The sequence below is a fragment of the Musca autumnalis genome, unplaced genomic scaffold (assembly GCF_047663935.1).
Source record: "Musca autumnalis isolate F117 unplaced genomic scaffold, ASM4766393v1 scaffold_4, whole genome shotgun sequence".
Taxonomy (NCBI): domain Eukaryota; kingdom Metazoa; phylum Arthropoda; class Insecta; order Diptera; family Muscidae; genus Musca; species Musca autumnalis.
Window position 1 is genome coordinate 198,056,666 of NW_027411977.1, and position 22,394 is coordinate 198,079,059.

Sequence of the window (22,394 nt, forward strand, 5' to 3'; positions counted from 1 at the left end):
TAATGGTCACAACACTTATCCACCAAAAATTTTCAACATAGGTCCATGTTTTGGTGTTGCCTCCATGAAACGGTATCTCCCTATTACAGGTATTATTGACCAAACTACCTGTTACTGCTCACAAATCCCCAATGTCCCAATTTTGAGGGATTTTAGATACAAATTTTAACAAAACTTGCCATAATTTGCTATTTGAGGTTCCTAGCGAGCACAAAACTTTTCCACAAAAATTGTCAATTGTCAGGTGTTTAGCTAGATGCGTTTCTCGAACTATCTGTAATTTGACATTTCAGGTTCAAAGTGGTCACACAGTTTCTCCACCAAAAATTGTCAACATAGGTCCACACTTTAATATAGCCCCCATATAAAGGTGGCGCCCGATTGAAGAAATTTCTTGATGCATTTTCTGACCTTACTTATCTCCACTTAAAATTGTGGACAGGAAAGAAAACTAAATAACATGGAGGATATAAAAATTTCGGCCCGGCCGAACTTGACACTTTTTTACTTGTTAATATTTATTGTCTTACGACTGATGTTTGTTCCAATACCATTCGCAAAGAGTATCTAATCGTTCGTTAGATTAAATTAATAACTTGCTTTCAATCTTTTTAAAATTTACTTAAATTTAAATATCTCTCTAAATAATTTCTAATGCCATTAAATTCCGCCAACTAAGCGTATTTCTGTGAAATGCCTCAAAAACATTTTTATGCAATGAAAGTTTTCGATTAAAAACTAATGGCATTAATGTGGTGTGATCTAACTTTTTTGTTGTGGGTTCTTTGGAGTTCAAGATGGTGGATGGATGGACGAAGGAGTAGCAAACGCAGAGATACATAGCTTGTACGATGGAATGCAATGCAAATTTCACAAAGTTAATATTCATTCCATTAAAAACCATTTTGCTGATAGTTTTTCTCTTTTGCATTGAAAATGATGACAATAACATCAAAAAGTTAAGTAAAAGCCGTAGTCGTAGAAAAGGAAAAGAACACAAAGAAGAGGCGAAGCAGGAGAATAAAAGAGGTTTGGAATTTGAAGGAATTTAAATCCCAATGAAGGAAAGAAGAAGCGAAGAAATCTTCAAGAAGAAACCTTACCACTTTAACCACAAGCAATTAAACTTGTCACAATAATTGCATTTTCCTCACACAGCCACAATCACAAAACGAAGAAAACTAAGATGACGAAACTAAGATGATGATGCAGAAGAAGAAAGCAACAAACGATGCGAACAAGAATCTATGAACATTTTTGCTTTGATGCTTAAGCAGTTTTTTTCTTCTTCTCATTTTCTTCTAAGAACTTTTAACGTTCTTCATTCCCTCTTCTGCTGTTGATATCTGGTCACAATGAAACATTTCATTTATAAAATTGGAATCAGTTCTTAGCAGTTGTAAAGAAGCAAAAGTTGCCATCTACTTTTTGAAATGGATAAATGAGAGACAGACAGACCGACCAAACACTACTGGTACAACTAACATTTGGATTGGTTGTTTTGAAGCAACTTTACCAAATTGCTTAAGATAAGATGCTAAGACTTTTGGCATAAAGTCTTTTTGCTGGCACCATCAACCAAGAAATGGCACACACACAGTGAGGAGACATATTACACACATCCATACACACAAACTATGCAGCAAATTATTTCTTTTTTTTTTCGTCAAATCTTTTATAAAACAGCTCAAGAAACAAAAAGAACAATAACACCAAGCAACGAGAAAAAAACTTTTTTTAAGCTTTAATTTGAAGCATCTCTTCCCCTGCTCAACAAAAAACACAAAAACATTAGGAACCAGGGAGCAAAAATTTTGCTGAACTATCATTATTAGAGAGCTTAAAATGGCAGCATGCTCCATCTCCCCACCCCCTAGTGCATTCATCACAAAAGCTGATATGGACGTCCGTCCGTTCCCCAAAAGACCTGGTTATTGTCTGTCGTTCTTTTTTTTTTGTTTTGCTTAAGACGCTGCAGTCAGATTGAAATGAATTGTCAGAACTACGATGAAGAAGAAGAAAATTAAATTCCTTTAAGGATTAAAAACTTTAAATTATAATCAACGAAATGGATAATCATGTTACTCAAAGTAAATGTCGACATGAAACAAAAGCAACAAAACGAAAGAACATTGCAAAAAATAAAAGTACACTTGAAGATGAAAAGAAATAATCTCTGGCAGATAATTGCAAGCGTTGATAACCTTAAGGCCATAGTCAAAGGTCAACTAACCCATTGGGATAGATGAAGATGTGTTAATTTGACACAAGGAAAAAGCTAAGCCAACAACAATGAAACTAAACTGCTGAACTTTTAGAAATTATAGAAGTGAATCAATTTTTGTTATTATTGGCAATTACCTCTATTGGTTTCACAATAAAATCTTAAGGCATTATTGAAAAGTTTGGCGAACCGAAAAGAACAAATTACAAAATAATAAAATAAAAAAAGTTGCCTTTATAGGCGAAGATCATTTGTATGCCCTCAGCATTTATGCTAACGAGGATATATACACTTTCATACGGGCAAAATATGACTCATCGAAATAATGGTTTTAGACCCCCAGTGTGTTGGACGAAGTATGTGGTGCGCACGATAACTCTCGAACAGATGAGCCAATATTTTCCTAAGTTTGGCTTTCTTATTATTTTGTCCAAACATAGTTTAAGTTCGAAGATGGGCCATGGGTCCACTCCTTCAGGTACCTTCCCAACAAAAATTCGGAAAATTTGGGCGTACAATAACTCTTGAAGGGAGTAACCTATTTGGTCCATACTTTGCACATCGTGAAATGTCGACCAGACTTTTCATACGAAGGTACAAGTTTTATTAGGGGCAAGTCCATATTTCCTGAGAAAATAGCCTGCAGTATGCAAAAAACCCTATGACACCGCCTGTAGCTATTGGAGCGTAAGAAAACTCTCGACCGGATCTGCCGATTCGGTCCAAAATTTGGATTCGTAATATTTTGTCCAAACTTAGTTTAAGTTCGAAGATGAGCCTTATCGTTCCGCTCCTTCAGGTACCTCACCCCCAAAAATTCGAAAAAGTTCGGAAATTTTGGGCCTACGATAACTCTTGAAGGGAGTGACCGATTTAGTCCATACTTTACACATTCTAATATGTCTACAAGATTCAGATCAGGTTCGAATATGGACTCTATTAGTCTACTCCTTCGGGTACCTCGAACACAAAATTTCGAATAAGTTTACTTTAAGACCTGCTCTCGAATCACTTCGAGTTTTATTGAAACAATTTGTATACGCTGCCTCCATTACGACGGTAAAAGCTTTTTCAGGGGCAAGTCCTTACTTCTTGAGAAAATAGCCCGGGAGGTGTAAAAAAAACCCCTATGGCACAAAATGTAGTGACTGTAGAGCACGATATCTCTCGAACTGATCAACCGATCCCAAAAGTTATACGATGACCCACTGAAATGACTAGTGGGCGCGATATCTATCGAAAAGATATAACTTTCAAAAGAAAATCCACTTCCATAATGGACTATGTCTACCCAATCCTTTAAGTACCTCCTTCGCAACACTTTTGAATTTAAATCTTAGTCCACATTTTTTCGGCAAGTTCAAATGTCCAAAAACATGCCACAAAATTCTGTAAGGGCCTTAAAAACATTCGATCTGTCCGTAGAAGAAAGTTTCAATTCACATAGGCTGACGGTTTATCTCTGTCGGCGAAGCCTACTGACACTTTCTTACTCCAGGTTCATCGGATGGCATCTGCAACATCGCTCGTCGTAAATTGTGGTGGTACCTCCGCGGCTGGAAGGGCTTTTCTTATAAGGCGAAGCACACTTCTATTCGCCCTATCACTCTCGGGGTGCTCTATGAACTGTCGGTTAAAATAACACGCGCACCTATTTGAACCAGGAGTTGAATATTTAACAAGTGTACTCAACCTATCGTTAGCCACCCATAACGCACGTATCCCGTTATTGAAGCCTGGCAAGGATGCCAGCGGAGGTGAATCATACAGGCCGATTTCGCTTCTGTCGCCAGTAGTAAAGATCCTAGAGGCACTACTCCTCCCCACGATGAGAAGGTGTTTTCCAGTTGCCCAACATCAACGTGGATTTCGGAAAATGCGTAGCACTACAACAGCATTAGGCGCCATATCCACACATATCAGTAGAGGACTGAACCAGAAAAGGCCGTGCGACCGAACAGTCATGGTGGCTCTTGACCTATCGAAGGCTTTCGATACCGTCAACCATGCCAAGCTGTTCGAGGATATAGAGAAGACTAAACTCCAGCCATGTTAGAAACGTTGGATAATCAACTATATGTGCGGACGCCAGTCGTTTGTGGAATTCAGAAACAAGAAGTCCAAACCCCGTGGAGTGAAACAGGGAGTTCCCCAAGGAGGGGTGATATCTCCGGAACTGTTTAACCTCTACCTTTCTGAAATTCCGCACCCTCCAGACGGTGTAGAGATCGTGATGTATGCGGATGATTGTACGATCTTGGCGTCGGGTCCTATCATCGATGACATATGTGATATGTTAAATGTCTACATAGCTGACCTAGTGCAATTCCTCCATCTGAGGAATATGAAAATAACCGCCGCTAAATCCACTGCCACATTGTTCACCACATGGACGGCTGAAATGAGGCTCCCACTGAACATATTGGTCGATGGTGCACTGTTTCCGACCACTAACTATCCCAAAATACTGGGTGGAACGTTCGATAGCATGTGTATGTTGTCCGCGTATGCCACGGCTATTTGCGATGAGATCAGAAGTAGGAACAAGATGCTCAAGTCGCTGGCCGGCAGCACTTGGGGTGCTGACAAAGAAACCTTGTTGACCACCTACAATCCAATAGGCCGGTCTGTGGTAAGCTATGCGGCGCCAGCGTGGTCTGCAAAGGTTAGCACTACGCAGTGGAAGAAGATTCAAACCTGCCAGAATGCTGCTCTGAGGACTGCAACAGGGTGCCTCCTCATGACACCAGTGGACCATCGTCATGACGAGACGAAGATTTTACCGGTGCGTCAACACAATAAGATGTTGTCGATGTCACCCTGTCACGATTTTATGGACAGGAGAGATCTTTATGATCTGGAGACAGAGGTCAAAAGGTATAAAAGAGATCCTCTAGACCAAGCATGGCCACATTTGACACGGCGGTGCCGTTGAATTTCGGCAATTTACACGCACACGACCCGAATGCACAGAAAGAGCGTACAAAGGAGAACAAATGTTTTGATTTGTTATTGTTTTATAGCTTGCGTGAATACAAACTTACTAACACACTGTTATAAGTTGCCAATATTTTGGATACATTCACATTTTCTCCCTTCTCTTTTTGGTCATGTCTGCTCTAGACCAACGAGCTTATCAGGCAAGCTTAAATAGCAATCACACTGACATGGTTGCGCAGGCAGTACAGAGATACAGTGTGAATGCCGTACTTGGAGACAACCCCCCATCCATCGCAGCACAAGAACGCCAGCTGCCAAGGCAAACAGGAGTGGTTTGTGCCCAGTTAAGATCCGGACGATGCAGCCGCCTCAATTCGTATTGGGCCCGAATTACCGCACCAATACCCAACACATGCCCAGCATGTGGATTGGGACCACACGATACATTACTTTTGTTTAGCTGGCCAGCTAACCCCACTCATCTGTCTCCTGATTCCTTATGGACGCAAACAGTCCAGGTTGCAGAATTCTTGAATCTGGATACAGAGGTACCTGATAACTGAAATAATACACGAACGAACACATTTTCGTTGCTACAACAACAACAACACTTTCTTACTTGTTAGTATTAATTTTTACTTTCAAAGGCAGCGCTAAGCGTTTGTCATGAAAGCGCTAAATGGGAAAATCCCCATTGTTGTTGTAAAAAACAAAAAAAAAGCATTTGAAAGAAGAAAAGTTCGAGGACAGCGAAGCCGCTCCACATCCGATATGTCTGAAGAGCCTCTACCGAAGGCGAAACATGCATGTCACATAGTGGTGGGTGTGTGGGTTCGAATCGTCGACTTTCCTTTTTCACTTGCACTATTGATCATTAAACTTGATTCCAACGAGAAATTAATTTAAAAAATAAAAAAATTATATATTTATTAATTTTCTCGTTGGAGTTGAGCTGAATGATCGAAGATTTTTTTTGCCGGTCCGCGTTGCTGGTTGTAATGAGTTTTAACGACAACTTTTTATGGACTTTATGCGTGAAAATTCAAAAACAGGTATTTTCTACCTTACTTCTTCGGTCCATTGTCAAACCGAGGAGGACTTTAAATTTATCAATCGAGTTTGTCTGTAACCTTTCTTTTCGCTTAAAGATTTTTTTCGCCCATTGAAGCTGTTTAGGATTTATTATCGTCCTTGTTCCCAGTCTTTATCGAAAGCGATCTAATTATAACAGTTAAAAAAAATGTTTAAGTCGAATTCTCCCGCTTATTGAGACTTATATGTTTTAGTTTTTCATGGCTGATGAACCGTTGAACCTCGCCATTTAAGGAAATTTGTAAATATATCATTTTTCTTGATCGGGGGCGCAACCACCGTTGTCTCGAAAATTAATTTGCAATCCGATGCACTCATAAGTTTAGCAAATATAACGATTATCAGAAAATAGGCCCCCGATATTCGTCTACAAATATATAGCATTTTGGACAAAGGGACATTCCTGAACATTTTCTTAAAATTGCATGAAATTAGGTTCAGTAGTTTTTGATTTTTATTCATAAAGATATAATGTTTTTTTTAAATATGACAAAGGGAAGTACCCCACCCCTTCAAACTTCAAGAACATATGCATCCTATTTTCCCCTGCGGCCATCGCTAAACATTCTCTGAAAATTTCATAAATTCGGTTCAGTAGTTTTGTAGATGTAACCTATTTTAAAAAGTGGGTATGGCCAAGTCTTTGGGTCCTAAAAAATTAGGTAAGGACGGAGGCACAACCACAATTGTCTCGCAAATTAATTTCCAAACCGATATATTCGTAATTATTGTAAATATAGAATTTTTTAAATAAGAGTGTAGGGGAAGTTCCCTGCCCCTCCGAAACTAAATTTGTAGCCAGTATTCACATTCATCCATGTACATTCCCTAACAATTTCAGGAAAATTGGTTCAGTAGTTTCTGTAGAAAAGATTAAAATTGAAAATTAAATAAAGCGAGCGTAAAAGTGGTCAAATTTTCTTTGCATAAAAACCCTAAGTTGGGGTATGAAGAACAGAATTATCCAAATCGGTTCGGCCGTTCTCAACTGATATCAAACGAAGTCCTACACATCAACCACTATGCGACGATCATTTCGTTAACTGGTTAGGTTAACATCATCAGGTATATTAAATGTTTTTGTTGCTGGAAAATTTGCGTCATTTGCAGCTCCTATTTATGCGTACACCATTGCAAATTTGCATTTGTTAATTTTAAATTGAAGCTTTTTATTTGCAAAGACGAGTCATTTGTCACCCCTTCTTTACTAGCAACAACAACATCTAATATGCCTGATGATGTTAACCTGTCAACGAAACGATCGTCGCATAGTGGTTGATGTGTAGGACTTCGTCAGATATCATTTTTTCAATATAATCTCCTTAGGTCATATAGCTCGATTAATTAAACTAGTTAAAAAATCTCACAAATAATGGCCTTTTGCCCTAAAAAGGCAAAAACATAAAAATATTTTTCTTTATAAAAAGTATGAATGTAATCTTAGTTCACAACTTACCGCTGCGGCCTTCACTTTCAGCTGGCTTGAGCTGTAAAGCGCGGTTCATCTGCAAGGAGAAAGAAAACATATGAACAATTATTCTTCATATAGAAAATATTGAGGAAAAAACGTTTTCCCATCTTTTCGTAATAAATCACTTTAAACGGTGATGAATGAATGATATACAAATATATGGTAAATGCCTATAAAACTATGTATGTAGAAATGTATAGATTGAACTGTTATTCAATTTGTTTACAATGATTACGGGGAAAGTTGTGATTCCTTTTTTTTGTTGGGTCATTTTTGTGTGTCTTGAATAATTTATTAACAATGATTACCATACATTTACAGTTTAGTAGCCGATTGGATTTAACAAACATCGAACCAATTTTGTATAAAAGAAAATTGTTTCATGTTTCATTTGTTTTTTACTACAATAACCCTTAAATAACATAGAACGAAATCACAGCTTAAATAAATAATAGCATATGACTAAATAGCCTCTCCTACTCAACAGTCAACCTTCACATGCTGTCAATAGAAAGTGCAATTATGATCGCCTAAAAGAATGACAAAAAAAAACTTAGCCTAACCCACCGTTAAAAACCAAAGTAACAAGTAAAAAAGTATCAGTCGACTTTGCCGACAGAGATATACCCTCAGCCTGTGCAAATTGAAACACTTTTTTCACAAAAAACTTTTGTATTTAGGGGGTTTCAAAATTTTGATCTCGTATGAACCGACAAAAATGTTGATTAGGATTAAAGTTCAAAAATTTTGCTGAAAAGGTACTTAAAGGAATGGACCGACATAGGCCATGGGTGTGCCATAGGGGGTTTTTACACCCTTCGGGCTGTTTTCTCAAGAAGTATGGACTTGCCCCTGAAACAAATTTTACCATCGTAATTGAGGCAGCGAATGTAAGTTGCTTCAACAAAAATCAAAGTGATTCAATAGCAGGTCTTAAAGAGAACTTATCCAAAATTTTGTGTGGGAGGTACGGGATGGAGTGGACAAATATAGTCCATATTCGAACCTGATCTATATCTGGTAGATATTATGAGAATGTGTAAAGTATGGACCAAATCGGTCACTACCATCAAGAGTTATCGTGCCCACAATTTTTCCGAATATTTTTGAACTTTTGTGGGGTAGGTACCTGAAGGAGTGGACCGATACGGCTTATCTACGAACTTAAACTATGTTTGGAAACAATATTACGAAGGCCAAATTTTGGCCGGAACCGGCATTTCCGTTCGAGAATTATCTTGCGCTTCCACCCATAAACATGGTGTCATAGGGTTTGTTTTTCAACTTTCAGCTATTTTTACAGGAAGTATGGACTTGCCCCTGAGGAAACTTGTACCTTCGTATAGGGTACAGTGAATACAAGATGGTACAACAAAAACCAAGGCGATTCGAGAGCAGGTCCTAAACTGAACTTTTCCGAAATTTTGTGTGGGAGGTACTCGAAGGAGTTCACCGATTGAGACCATATTAGAACCTCATCTCAGTCTGGTAGAAATTTCATAATGTGCAAAGTATGGACCAAATCGGTTACTCCCTTCAAGAGTAATCGTACGCACAAATTTTCCGAACATTTTCGAACTTCTGTGGGGGAGGTACCGGAGGGAGTGGACCGATATAATCCATCTTTGAACTTGAACTAAGTTTGGACAAAATATTACGAAATCCAAATTTTGGACCGAATCGGCAGATCCGTTCGAGAGTTATCTTGCGCTCCAACCACTACACACGGTGTCATAGGGTTTTTTGTAACTTTCTGGCTATTTTCTCAGGAAGTATGGATTTGCCCCTAATGAAACTTACAGCGTCGTATAGAGAACAGCGAATACAACTTGCGTAAACAAAAATCAAAGCGATTCGAGACCAGGTTGTAAACTGAACTTTTCCGAAATTTTGTGTGGGAGGTACCCGAAGGAGTGGACCGATTGTGTCCATATTGGAACCTAATCTAAGTTTGGTAGAAATTACACGATGTGCAAAGTATGGACCAAATCGGTTATTCCCTACAAGAGTTATCGTGCGCACAAGTTTTGCGACAATTTTTGAACATTTGTGGGGGAGGTACCTAAAGAAGTGGACCTATATGGCCCATCTTCGAACTTAAATCGAATCTGGACAAAATATTTCGATACCCAAAATTTGAACCTAATCGATTGATCCGTTCGAGAGTTATCGTGCGCACCAGCCAGCCAGACAGACCGACAGACAGATAGACAGACGGCCGGACATTGCTAGATCTATTCAAAATTGTCTGAAACGGATATCGTACAAACATACTTGGGGTCTAAAACCATTATTTCGATGAGGCACATTTTTGGTCGTATCAAAGTGTAAAAATACCCTCTTTAGCCTTAAGGCTGAGGGTATAAAAAGATGTAGTTTCGTAGTTATCAGATGTACTTCAGAAGTACAAAGGTGCATCCCACTAACGTATAGGGCGGATGGTCATTCTGGTCTATTCTGAACCTCTGGACAACACCGCGTTTTTTAAGACAATAAACTGACGATGGGGTTGTATATAATAATAATTGTTCCACAAACATCCCAGGCGAGACAAGGGAGACCTCTCTCATATCAATGAGTGCACCCCGATTCATTGTAGCTCAATGATATGGAAACTACAGCTTATCGCCGAGTCCGAAGTGGAGAAGTTTTACATATACTGGAAATGTTGCCAAAATTACTGAGTGGTATTTTGCCACCGTTGAAAATTTGATCTTGCCTAGCCGGGGAATCGAACCCACGACCTTCTGCGTGCAAGGCGGGTGTGCATACCATTACACCACAGTGGCACCCAAAAACAGACTACGAAGGAAATATGAAGAAAGTAACAGTGCTGGACCTAAATAATCCAGTACCGTTGCGATCTGCCTCCGAATCATGCCTCGTCGTGATCCAGTGATCATGTGAACATCTCTGTCACTTCTATAAGCATGACAAACATAGGGCAACCATCACGGAAAGTAATCCGAATCCGATATTAATCCCCACTAAAGAAAATTTCAGAAGATGGCGGACGAAGTTACATTGCAAAGACGCTGTCAGAGGCACAACCAAGCAAGTTCAAGAAAACCCAGACGAAAAAACCCAAAACAAAAGGGTGTTCCATAGAAGCGGCGAAAGGAACTTCCTGCATTCATGAAAAAGGTTATACCGCTGTATCTTCTGAAAAATGCCGAACTTTGCAGTAGAGGCCGTGGATAGATGAAAAGAGAGCAATAAGCGTACACCGCATAAAGACCATCTGCAAACAATTCTGTTGGGGAGTGATCTGATTGAAATAGCCAGCAGTGAGTTGAGGGCGCCCTGTTAATGTTCCTTCGGTGGGGTACGTCAGAAATCTTTTGTAACCAACATCAGACTATAACCGCGAAGAGATGGAAAGGAAGTCTTCCACAGGATGAAGAAAGTCCCCTTGTTGTGGGACTCGGTGTTCTCACTTCATCCATTGAAATCTCTCACATCATCCAGCATGGTGTATTACGTATCAAATGCCGTAGAAGTATACAGTATACGATAGCCAGGATACAAAAGAAAGCGTTAAGCGTCAGCAACTCCCAAGAATAACGATTACTGGAAGGCCAAGGAGCGAGGTCATCCCGATAAACCTTCGTCGAAAACAAACAAAAACTGAGATCCTATGGAAAAAATTAACACTGATATTTAATCCAGAAAACTTGGGATTTGGTCATAAAAACACGAATAAAATTTTCGTTTTATACCCTCTACCATAGTATGGAGGGTATATTTAATATGTTTTATATATTTTTGTTCAGGGTAAAATTCTGAGTAGATATATCCATGTCCGTCCGTCAGTAAGTCCATCTGTGGTAATCCCTCTCGCATTCAAACAAATACCCAGGCTTCGGAACCATAAATCAGCAAAGGTAGTATCAGTGTTTTGTAAAGCGTGGTTTTTATTTGACGAGATGTGGCTTTATTCCTAGTCTGCTTACTTAGTCCGAAGTAGCATCTGTTGGCCAACACTATTCTTCTTCGTATTTCACAACTGATGTTGTTGGTTGTGTTTACGGTGGTGCTGAGGTAGACGAAGTCCTTTACTACCTCAAAATTATATGAACCAATCTCAACAGTTGGCCCCATCTCTATGGACGTATTGCGCGTCGATCTTCTCGCCGTTTACGCCAGACCCACTTGAGGAGATTCCCTTTCGACTTTTTCAAAGGTATCAGTTATTTCCTTTACCGATCAACCCATGATGTCAATGTCATCGGCATAAGCAAGTAACATATGGCTGTTTGTATATATTGTGCCACTTCTTTTGACCTTCGCATCTCGTATAACCTTAACCAGCAGAATGTTGAAAAGTCACACGAGAGGCCGTTACCTTGTCTGAAACCTCTTTTGTTACTAAACTATTCGGAGAGGTTCTTTCCTATTTTAACAGAGGACCGAGTATCAGTTAATGGCATTCTACCAAGCCGATTGAGGGATACCAAATTCAGCCATGGCTTGGAATACCTTTGAACATAGGGGGCTGTCGAAGGCTGCTTTGTAATCGGCAAAAAGGTTTTAAGTGTCGATCTGCATCTCTTGGGTCTCCTCCAGGATTTGTCGCCGGGTAAATATTGGTCAATGTTGGATTTGCCAGGTCTAAAGCCGCATTGGTATGGCCCAATTATTTCATTGACCATAGGTTTTAGTCGTTCGCACATTATCCCTGACACTAACTTGTATGCAATAGGGTGAAGACTTATGTCCCTATAGTTAGAGCATACAGTCTTATCTCCTTTCTTGTGGACAGGGCACAGGATGCTCAGGTTCCAATCGTCGGGTACTCGTTCTTCCTGCCAGATGGTGCTAACTAGCTGATGAATACACCTTATCAGCGTGTCGCCTCTGGTTTTCAACAGCTCGGATGGTAAGCCATCGGCTCCTTCTGCCTTAGTTTATTGCTGTGTTTACCTCATATTGGCTGGGCGGTATACATTCAATACCATCTTCTGGCATTGGATCTGAGGTATCTTCGTCTTCGCTACTATTGGATGCCAACAGTCTGCAGAAATGACCTCTCCATATCCTGAGCACACTATCTGTATCAGTTACCAAATTACTTTGCTGGTCTCTACAGGAGGATGTGCCTGTACCAAAGCCATCAGTTTGATGTTTTACTCTTTGGTAAAACTTTTCGATCTCGATTCTTTCACACTCCCTATTTTCCATTTCTCTCTTTTTCCGGCGGAAAAGACGTTTATCCTCTCTCCTTTTCTCCGGCTACCTCTCTCGTGCGCTGCACGTTGCTACTGATTACAGAGTAGCCATATATGCCGCATTTTTTTCTTCGGTAGCAGCACGACACTCCTGGTCATACCATGGATTCCTTGGTGGAGGTCTCTGGTATCCAAGTATGGATTTTGCGGTTGTTTGCATGGAGTGGGCAATATCTTGGCATTGTGTTGATATGTTATCGGGACTAGGAGGGCTTTCATTAGGCAATTTGGCTAGTTGAGCGGAATATGTTGTGGCTATCTGTTGTGTTTGCAGCTTCCAGAGGTCCAGCTTCCGCGTTGTATCTGTTCGTGCTCTATTTGCAACGTTTAGACGGGTAACGTACCTTTGCTGCAAAAAGGTAGTGGTCCGAATATATGTTTGCTCCTCGGAACGAGCGTACATCCAACACGCTCGATGAATGTCTTCCATCTATAACAACGTGATCAATTTGATTACTTGTTCTTTGATCTGGGGACTGCCAGATGCCCATATGAATATCGAGATGCTTAAATCTGGTACTGCTAACTACCATGTTTTTTTTGCAGCTGCAAAGTCTATTAGCCTCATACCATTGTCTGATGTTTCACTGTGAACGGAATGTGACTTAATTTCCAGACTGCTGGGCCAAAGATATTCTCCTTTCCAATTTTGGCATTAAAATCGCCTAGAATAATTTTAATGTCATGGGCAGGGCAACGGTCATATGTTTCTTTTAAGTGCTCGTAAAATATATCTATTCGTCCTTGTCGTCAGTGGGAGCATGAGCGCAAATAAAGCTGATGTTGAAGAATTTTGCTTTTAATCTTTCATTCACTGGGTGAAGCTGGAGACCAGATGTTTTAACCTCTGACCAACTACAAATCCGCAACCAAACTCATGCTTTAATACAGTGCGTCACATTTAGGTGTTGTTGTGACGCCTTTCCCAATCCATCGTATTTCCGTAATGTCGGTCTTATACTACTCAAGTACATCTGCCAATCCGTAAACTGAACCTTCTCTATAAAGAGTGCGACCATTCCAGGTGCCGATTCGCAGATCACGGTCCTTAAAACGTTTGCGGGGTTCGTCAACTTTAGAATGGTTTGCCATCATAAGTACTTGTGCAAAAATGCATCAACCTAGGTCAACGCCTTCTATTGTTGTCCACTTTTGTATGGGAGCGGCAACACTGTGCGCCGTGACCACACCTTACAATCCTACTTACCTTTACCTATTTTTTCCTTAGTCTCAATATGTTTACTATTGAATCCGATGACGAAAAATTTGGGTTTTTGGCCACGGATTGTTTCTGAACCATTGTGAATCGGAGCGAAATTACAACTGAAGCTATGTAAGAGAAAGCTAAGGCTATTCGAAAAACGTAGACCGATATAGCCCATTTTCGAACTGGATCTGCTTACAAACAAATGACGTATCTTTCCGAAATATCAGAGTCGTATTAAAAAGTTTTCTGGATGGTAGAGTGAGAACCACAGACGGACGGAGGGACAGACATGCATAGATCGACCCATAATTTTACCCTGATCAAGAATATATATTCTATAGGGTATCAAATGATAATGTCAATGCGTTACAAACGGATAAACAAACTTAACATACCCTCCATACTATAGTGGAGGGTATACAGACCGGAAAGTGTTGTGCCCTTTAAGATAAAATATATATGTTAATAATGAAAAAAGTCTTTTTTGAGCTCGACAACTGGTGGTAACCCCTTAAATCTTTTTAGAGTTCAGAATATTGAAGGATAATCACTGACACAACATCTTCCTTTGTCATGTAATAATCTTGAAAGCTTTCTGTGTCTTCTGCATCCCACAGCCATCGTTTAACTGACCTATGCAAGAGAGAGTAAAATTTTATTTTCAATTAAAATTTAATCAATGTCAATTTTTTTTTCACATAACGAAAAGCTGCTGCAGTTTTCCGACACATCAGCTACACATTTCATTATGTTCAGAATTATTCTTGTTGACCTTTTCGCCCTTTTCATTCAACGCTTTTCCAATGAAATGCCAGTTTGAAGTCTTGTTCAGCAGCATTCAATTTCTCATTGCTTTCGCTGGCTGGTTCCATGGTTGTTGGATGGCTGTGTGCATGTCCAGCAAAAATAATTTTCTGCATACGTTTAATAAAAATTTCTGCTGATTTTGTAGTTTTTAGTTAACGATAACGACGATAATGATTGTTTGGTACAAAAAAAATTTTTTTGGTAGAATATTTTCACCCAAACGGGAAGGGAAGTAAATTTCGACAATTGGGTGATGTATAATGAAAATGAAATGTGTGGAGTTTGTGTAATTTTATTACATCTGGTAGCAAAGTGTGTCGTGGGGTGCTGCTGCGATGTTGCGGTTATGATGACGGTGACTCTTTGAACGGTTTTGCAAAGAACATTATGATGAAGTTGCTTATTCATTATGCATTAAATGTAAATACGTTAAATGTTGTCCAATCATTAACATAATTGAATTACAAACATGACATGGACCATGGTGAGAGTGAGAGAAAGAGAGGGCGGGGTAGTGAAACAGCAGCTTTGGCTGCTGATACATTTTGTTGTCACACTAATATATGTGTGTGTATCCGGTGACTCCAGCTGATTCATAAACTAAGTATTATAAAATGCACCTCAATGTTGTGTTTGTGTGTGTTAGCCAATATATATTTGTATATAGGCCAACAACAACATCAGGCATCATTACAAAATTTGTTGTTGGCTATTTTCATTGTAAATGTTGTTGGCTTGATTACGCTTCAATTCCATTCAGTTTAGCTGCACTTCATGGCAATATTATTGCATCCAATTGCAGGCAATCCTTTTGGTTTTACTATTGGTCGGCTTTGGTTGTTGCTTTTCATGATTAGTGTATATATTGGGCTTTGGCAAAATTGTTGTTGACGCTATCACCATCATGATCATCGTATGCTAGGTCTCTTCAGAATCCCCAATATTCCCATTATGATGATGGCGCTTTAGAGCCTTTAATGTTAATGCCGGTCCCCCATTTGGTAAACACACACAGAGACATCCACCCACCCACACATCACTCCAACATTGATTATTATTGAAATGATGGTTTATATTTTTGGCTGTAAACATGTGTACCAATGTGTCCCTTATATGGTCGGTCGTACTTCTATCCAATATTGTGTGTGCATGTTTATATTTATCTGAGGACAACTTTTACAGGTCACACACAAACAGCACAAAGTGCAATACTATCCATCCAGTTATCCTTTCATTCATCTCTTGCCAATGGCTAGCTGTGTGTGTGTGTAAATGTCCTGCATCCTCAGTGCATTATGCTGGCCACCAGTGGTACGTACGTTTGGCTGTGAGTAAATATGGTTTGATTTTTAATGGCTTTTCAGTTTTAATTACTTTTTGCTTAAAAATATATTTATCGTCAGAATGTTGTAGTTCCAACATCCAATATCGAATATACGCACACAGTGCAAACACCCGCAAACACCCGCACACACACATACACACTCATTCGCTAAATGTGAGTAAAGAAATTAAGAAAACCATATTTCCAGTGTAATTTCATTGATGACTCATGTGGGAAGCACTTTTGTAAATTACAGCGTCTAGTTTGTGGCTATATGTGTTGGCAAATTAAACATTGGAAAGAGGAGGGCATTTAAATTGCTCCACATTAACTTCAGAGTAGAGAATTTTGCTAAATAAAAAAAGTAATGTAAATTCAAATCTTTAAAATTTATAGCAAATCAAGTAATGGTACTTGGGTAATGGGTGCTGGTTTTTAATGTGTCGGTCTTCTCCCCGCAAAAGTTCAACATTTTTAGAGATTTTCGTATTTTTGGGGTCATTTTTCATTCAGCTGTTGGGGCCAATTTGTCTTCACAACAAGTAAATCGAAAATTTGAAAATCAAATTGGGGTCTAAATAATATTGTTGTCTAATTGCATTTTCACTGGGGCCTTTTTGCACAGGTTTAGGGCCCAAATGAAATCCAGTGTTTAACAGAAACAACAAATTGGGGTGAATTTTCGAATGTTATTATTAAGAAAACAAAGAAAAATTTTTCATAAATTTTTTAAGAACAAAAAAAAACGGTGCCCACACGTAACACCCACGGACATAACTCCCAAAATTCGCTGGGAGTTATTTCCGTGGAGCAGAGCGGTCATAAGTACAAAAAACGCGAACATAACTCCCAACGATTTTGTTCTTAATTTCAAAATTATTTTTTTTTGCTTTTCGAAATTGTTCATTATTTTTTATTGATCAAAGAACTGTTATAAATTTTAGAGAAGAGGTTAGAATTCAAACATAATTGAACATTTGGGAAGGCTTGTAAAAAATCGAGCGATTTTTTCAAAAATATTTCGCTTGCGGCGCTTTTTGGTTTTTTAGAAATATTTGCAATTTGTTAGAAAAACTTTGTATTTTCTAATATTTTAAAAATATTTTTGAAAAAATCGCGCGATTTTTTTCGCCTTCGGCACTTTTCGGTTTTATAAAAGCATTTGCAATTGTTTAGAAAAACTTTGTATTTTCTAAGCCTTTAAAAAATTTTTGTAAAAAATAGCGAGATTTTTTTTCAAAAATATTTTCGCCTGCGACGCTTTTCGTTTTTAAAAAATATTTCAATATGTCAACAAAAACATTGTACTTCCTTAAATTGTGAGAACATTTTTGAAAAAATCAATTCAAACAGAATTAGAAAAAATGGAGAGTAGAAGTTTCAATATGTTAAAATTAAAAAAAGTATAGGCATCAATTAGTTACATATTACAAACTATTGAATGAATATCTTTGGGGCCTAATTGTATTTTCGGTGTATGGGGTGACATTGCATTTGCCAAATGCACCCCAATTTCAAAAATGCATTTTGGGCCCAATGACATTTGGGGCATAAATGTAATATTTTTGGGGGCCAAATTCCCTAGTTTCATTTTCATTTTTCAAATTGAAAAAATACCCCAAAAATTGGGGTCCATTTTCATTTCCGTTTGGGTTGTTATTTCATGGGGCCTTATTTCTGTACCCCTTTCAAGCATATCAATTGATTTGGTCAACAACTTGTTTCTCGTAATATTTCATCCAGATATAGACCAGGATAAGATGTGACTATATATTGGTCCAGTCCTTCTGGTACCTCCCACACAAAATTTTAAAAAAGTGTAGTTTAATGACGAGTCTTAGATCGTTTTTGTTATTTTGTGGAAGGTTATGCTGGTGACCCCCATGAAACGGACTAATTTTTGTCGGGGAAAAGTCCATACTTCCTGTCCTACCGGCAGCAAATAAAATGAGTGATGAGCACAACAACTTATGAATTGAGTCTCCGATTTGGCCGAAATTTTGCACATAGTTAAATTTCTCTTAAACTTACATCAAGTTCCCAACGCCTTCGAGTGCCACCCTCACATAATGACAACATTTTTGTTAAGTGCACTGTGTGCGCTATTCGCAATTTCTTACCCAAAGTACTTCTTGTGATCCTGTTTTCAGCGATAAGATTCTTTTTATGGGCGAGTCTATGTTTCCTTAAATAATGGTTCAAAATCTTTAAAAAATCGAATATGACCAACTAAAGTTTCTGATAAGCACCTATAACTATCGACAAGATTCAATAACATTGGTTCAACCATTGCGCATTGTAATATTTCATGTTCAAATATGGACAATATCGGTCTGCTCCTTCGGAAACTTCCCAAAAGAACATTTCAAACTTTTTCACAAATGTTCAGTTTAGAGACATGTATAGGATCGTTTTAAATTTTTTGCAGCTGGTAGTCCTCGCGGCTCTTATTACTTACTTACTTACTTAGTTAGTTGGCCTGATTTGCACGATAACTTTGGAAAGAATTGATTTACATTGCTCCAACCTTGAAACTTAAATCAATTATGGATATAGTCCAACTCTTTCTGGTACCTCTCACAAAATGGTGGAGTTTAGGGACAATTCAATGGTCGTTTTTATACCCTAAGCATTTATTCTATCAAGGGTATATACACTTTCCTACGGGCAAAATGTGCCTCATCGAAATAATGGTTTTAGACCCCAAGTTTGTTTGGACGAAATCCGTTTCAGACAATTTGTAGTCGAAATAGCAATGTCCGTCCGTCTGTTTGGCTGGCTGGAGCGCATGATAACTCTCTCGTTTAATTCGATATGATCCAAAATTGGTTTAAGCTGGCCGAAGATGGGCCATATCGGCCCACTCCCTTGGGTACCTTCCACCGAAAAGTTAAAAGTTTTTAGCAAAAATTATGCGCAAAAATTATTCGGTCCATACTTTGCATATCGTAATATTTCTACCAGGAATAGATAAAGTTCGAATATGGACTACATCGATTCACTACTTCGGATACTTCCACATAAAATTTCGGAAAAGTGCAATTTAAGACCTCTTCCTCTCGAATCCTTTTGGTTTTTGTTGTAACAACTTGTATTCGCTGCACCTTCTTACCACGGTGCAAACTCAGGGGCAAGGCCATACAGCCTGAAAGCTGTAAAAACCCGCTATGGCACCATGTGCTGTGGATGGAGCGCACGGTAACTCTCGTAAATCGATTCGATCTAAAATTTGACAATCGTAAAATTTTGGCCAAAGTTAGATCAAGTTCTAAGATAGGCCTTATCGGCCCACTCCTTTGGAGCTTTCCCCACAATAGTTCAAAACTATTCGCTAAAATGGTGCGCGAGTTAAATTGGAATTAGAAAAACACGGTTTTAATTGCTTTATTTCCAACGTTGGTCTTAAGACTAATTTTAAAAATCATATTTTTAATAGTTTGTCATTTAATGTAGCGAAGGCTTTTTGCTTACGCTGCATTAAATGCCTGTCTGTGAATGTGGGAACGAAAACAAAAGTTTCAAATTTCATTTGAGACTTTTGTTTTTCGCTACATTAGACAGACATAAATGAATTTTATTTTATTTTAATCAAGGGGGAAGGGTTGGGACGTAACACGCGCATTAACTCTCAAAGGCAGTAATCGTTTCGGTCCTTACCTTTGACATCGTAATATGAACTATATATGTCAACTCCTTCGGATTCCTCCCACACCAAATTTTGGAAAAGTACAGGTTAGGGCCTCCTCTCGAATCATTTTGATTTCTATTGCAACAAGTTGCACTTAAGGCCCCTATTACGATGGTGTTTCAGTGGCAAGTCCATACTTCTTGAGAAAATGACCCGAAAACTGTAAAAAAAACGCCACGACCAGCGTGTTTAGTGGCAGGCGCTCACGACAACTCCCGAACCTACTACTGCGTTTGTCCACAATTTGCATATCGTAATATTTCTTCGAATATTAGATGAAATTGGAAGATGGTTCTTACAGGTTGGAAAAAATTCGCTCAAATGGTAAGCGCAATATCTCATAAATGGAGCAACCGATTTTGTCCATACTCAGTTTATGTTCAAACTTGGGCCCTATCGGTCCATTCCTTAGGATACCAGTCACACAAGTGATCAACATTTTTGTTTAAGTTTTTAGCCCTGTTTACAGCGATTTTATTATCTTCGAATCTGCATCTGGAATGTTCACACTCTTTATAGAGATGGTGCAGTTTTCGCATTGGCAGATGTACTTGCAGGCCGAAATTACTGCCATACAGGAAATACGATGGGTTGGGAAGGGTGTCACAACAACACCTAAAAGTGATGAACTATAAAAAGCATGAGTGTGGTAGCGGATTAATAGTTGGTAGGAGGTTAAAACATGTGGTCTCCAGCTTCACCCCAGTGAATGAAAGACATGCTGTAATACGGGAAATGTAGTCTCCACAGTGAAACATCTGACAATGAGGGTGATAGACTTGATCACGATGTGATAGATGGAAAACATTCATAGAGCATGTTGGATGTACGATTGTTCCGAGGAGCAAACATAGACTCGAACCCCTACATAAGGTACGTACACGGTTAAACGTAGCAAATAAAGTACGAACACACACACAACACGGAAATTGGAGATCGGTAAACTGCAATCACTACATGTAGCCACAACATATTCCACTCTACTGACCAAGTCTCTTAATAAAAACTCTCCTAGTTCCAATAATTTATCATCGCCAGTATTGCCCATGGTATGACTTGAAGTGTCGTGCTTCTACCGAAAGGAAAACTGAGGCATATACTGGAGTGTGAGAGGAGCTATTTGTAGTGAAGTCAGAATGAAGACTGAAATTTCTACCAGACAATTTAACATCAAGCTGATGGCTTTGCTACAGGCACATCTTCCTGTAGAGGCGAATAAGGTAACGTTCACCAATGGCGTGCTCAGATTAATGTAAGGAGCATTTTTGTAAACTGCATTCAAAGATGATGTAGATGTCGCAGATCCAATTCAAGAATATTGTATTGATTATATATCGGCAAACCACTGAACAATAATAAGACCGCAGGAGTAGATGTTTTACCAGCCGAGAACGTGTTCATTCTATGCTCTGTCCACAAGAAAGGAGATACGAAAGTGCGCGGTCAGATTATAGATTCAGATAAAGAAGACACTGCATCGACAACATCTTATTGGGTTGATGTACCGGCATGCTCCTCGTCTCTTCATGAAGATGGTCCACTGGTGTCCTGATATAGTCCGCAGGAATTCTGGCAGGTTTGAACATTCTTCCATCGCGTAGAGCTTACATTTGCATAGTGCACTGGCGTAGCTTACCACAGAACGGTCTATTATTTTATAAGAGTTCAACAAAGTTTGTTTGTCAGCATTCCAAATACTGCCATCCAGCGATTTGAGACTTGTTCCTGCTTCTGATCTTGTTGCAAATGGCTGTGGATTGTACGGACGACTTAAACATGCTATCAAACCTAATATCCAATATCTTGCGGTAGTTAGTGGTCAGAATCAGGCCTTATCGACCAATATATTCATGAGGAACCTCATGTGAGCCGTCCAAGTGGTGAACAGTGTGGCAGTGGATTTAGTGGCGGGTATTTTCATATCGCTCTGATGTAGGTACTCCACTAAATCAGCTATGTGGACATTTAAGCTGTGGCTTGCACGGACGACTTAAAATGCAACTTGCCAAACCCGATGAGCTCTTAGTTGATACGTGCTGATAGTTGTTTGCAAATATTTTTGTTCTGATGTTTTTTGGAAAGCCGAAAAGTGAGTTTGATTCTCATTTATATGAGAATACTAGAGAATACGGTTTTTCGCTAAAAAGGCATCATTTCCAAAAAGCTGAAAGCCAATTGATAGTTCCCTTCGCCGGGTTGAGATCATGATATTGGTAGTGATCAGCAAAATTTTGCAACACTATCAGTTCGTTTTGAAGACATTACTCTCTCTAATAGAGAGTAATGGTGAAGCTAAGCTATTGGGGTAGTACTCAAGACGTAAAACAGTTCAGGAGGAACTTCATTTCAATCATTTGGGCGGTGAAAAGTGTGGCAGTGGATTTAGCAGTGGGTATTTTCATATCGCTCAGAT

The 22,394-nt window shown here is 39.0% G+C and overlaps 1 protein-coding gene across 7 annotated transcripts in view; it reads right to left on the reverse strand.

Moving 5' to 3' along the window:
* Window positions 1–22,394, reverse strand: part of bru3 (CUGBP Elav-like family member bruno 3) — a 1,231,558-nt gene that overhangs the window by 874,221 nt on the left and 334,943 nt on the right. For 6 of the 7 annotated variants that reach the window (XM_073980083.1, XM_073980081.1, XM_073980079.1 and 3 more), the window contains exon 4: window positions 7,713–7,761. In XM_073980083.1, coding sequence (XP_073836184.1) covers window positions 7,713–7,761 — 49 coding nt within the window. Of the gene's footprint in view, window positions 1–7,705; window positions 7,762–22,394 lie in introns of all 7 variants that reach the window. The other variant, XM_073980086.1, reaches the window with a different exon arrangement.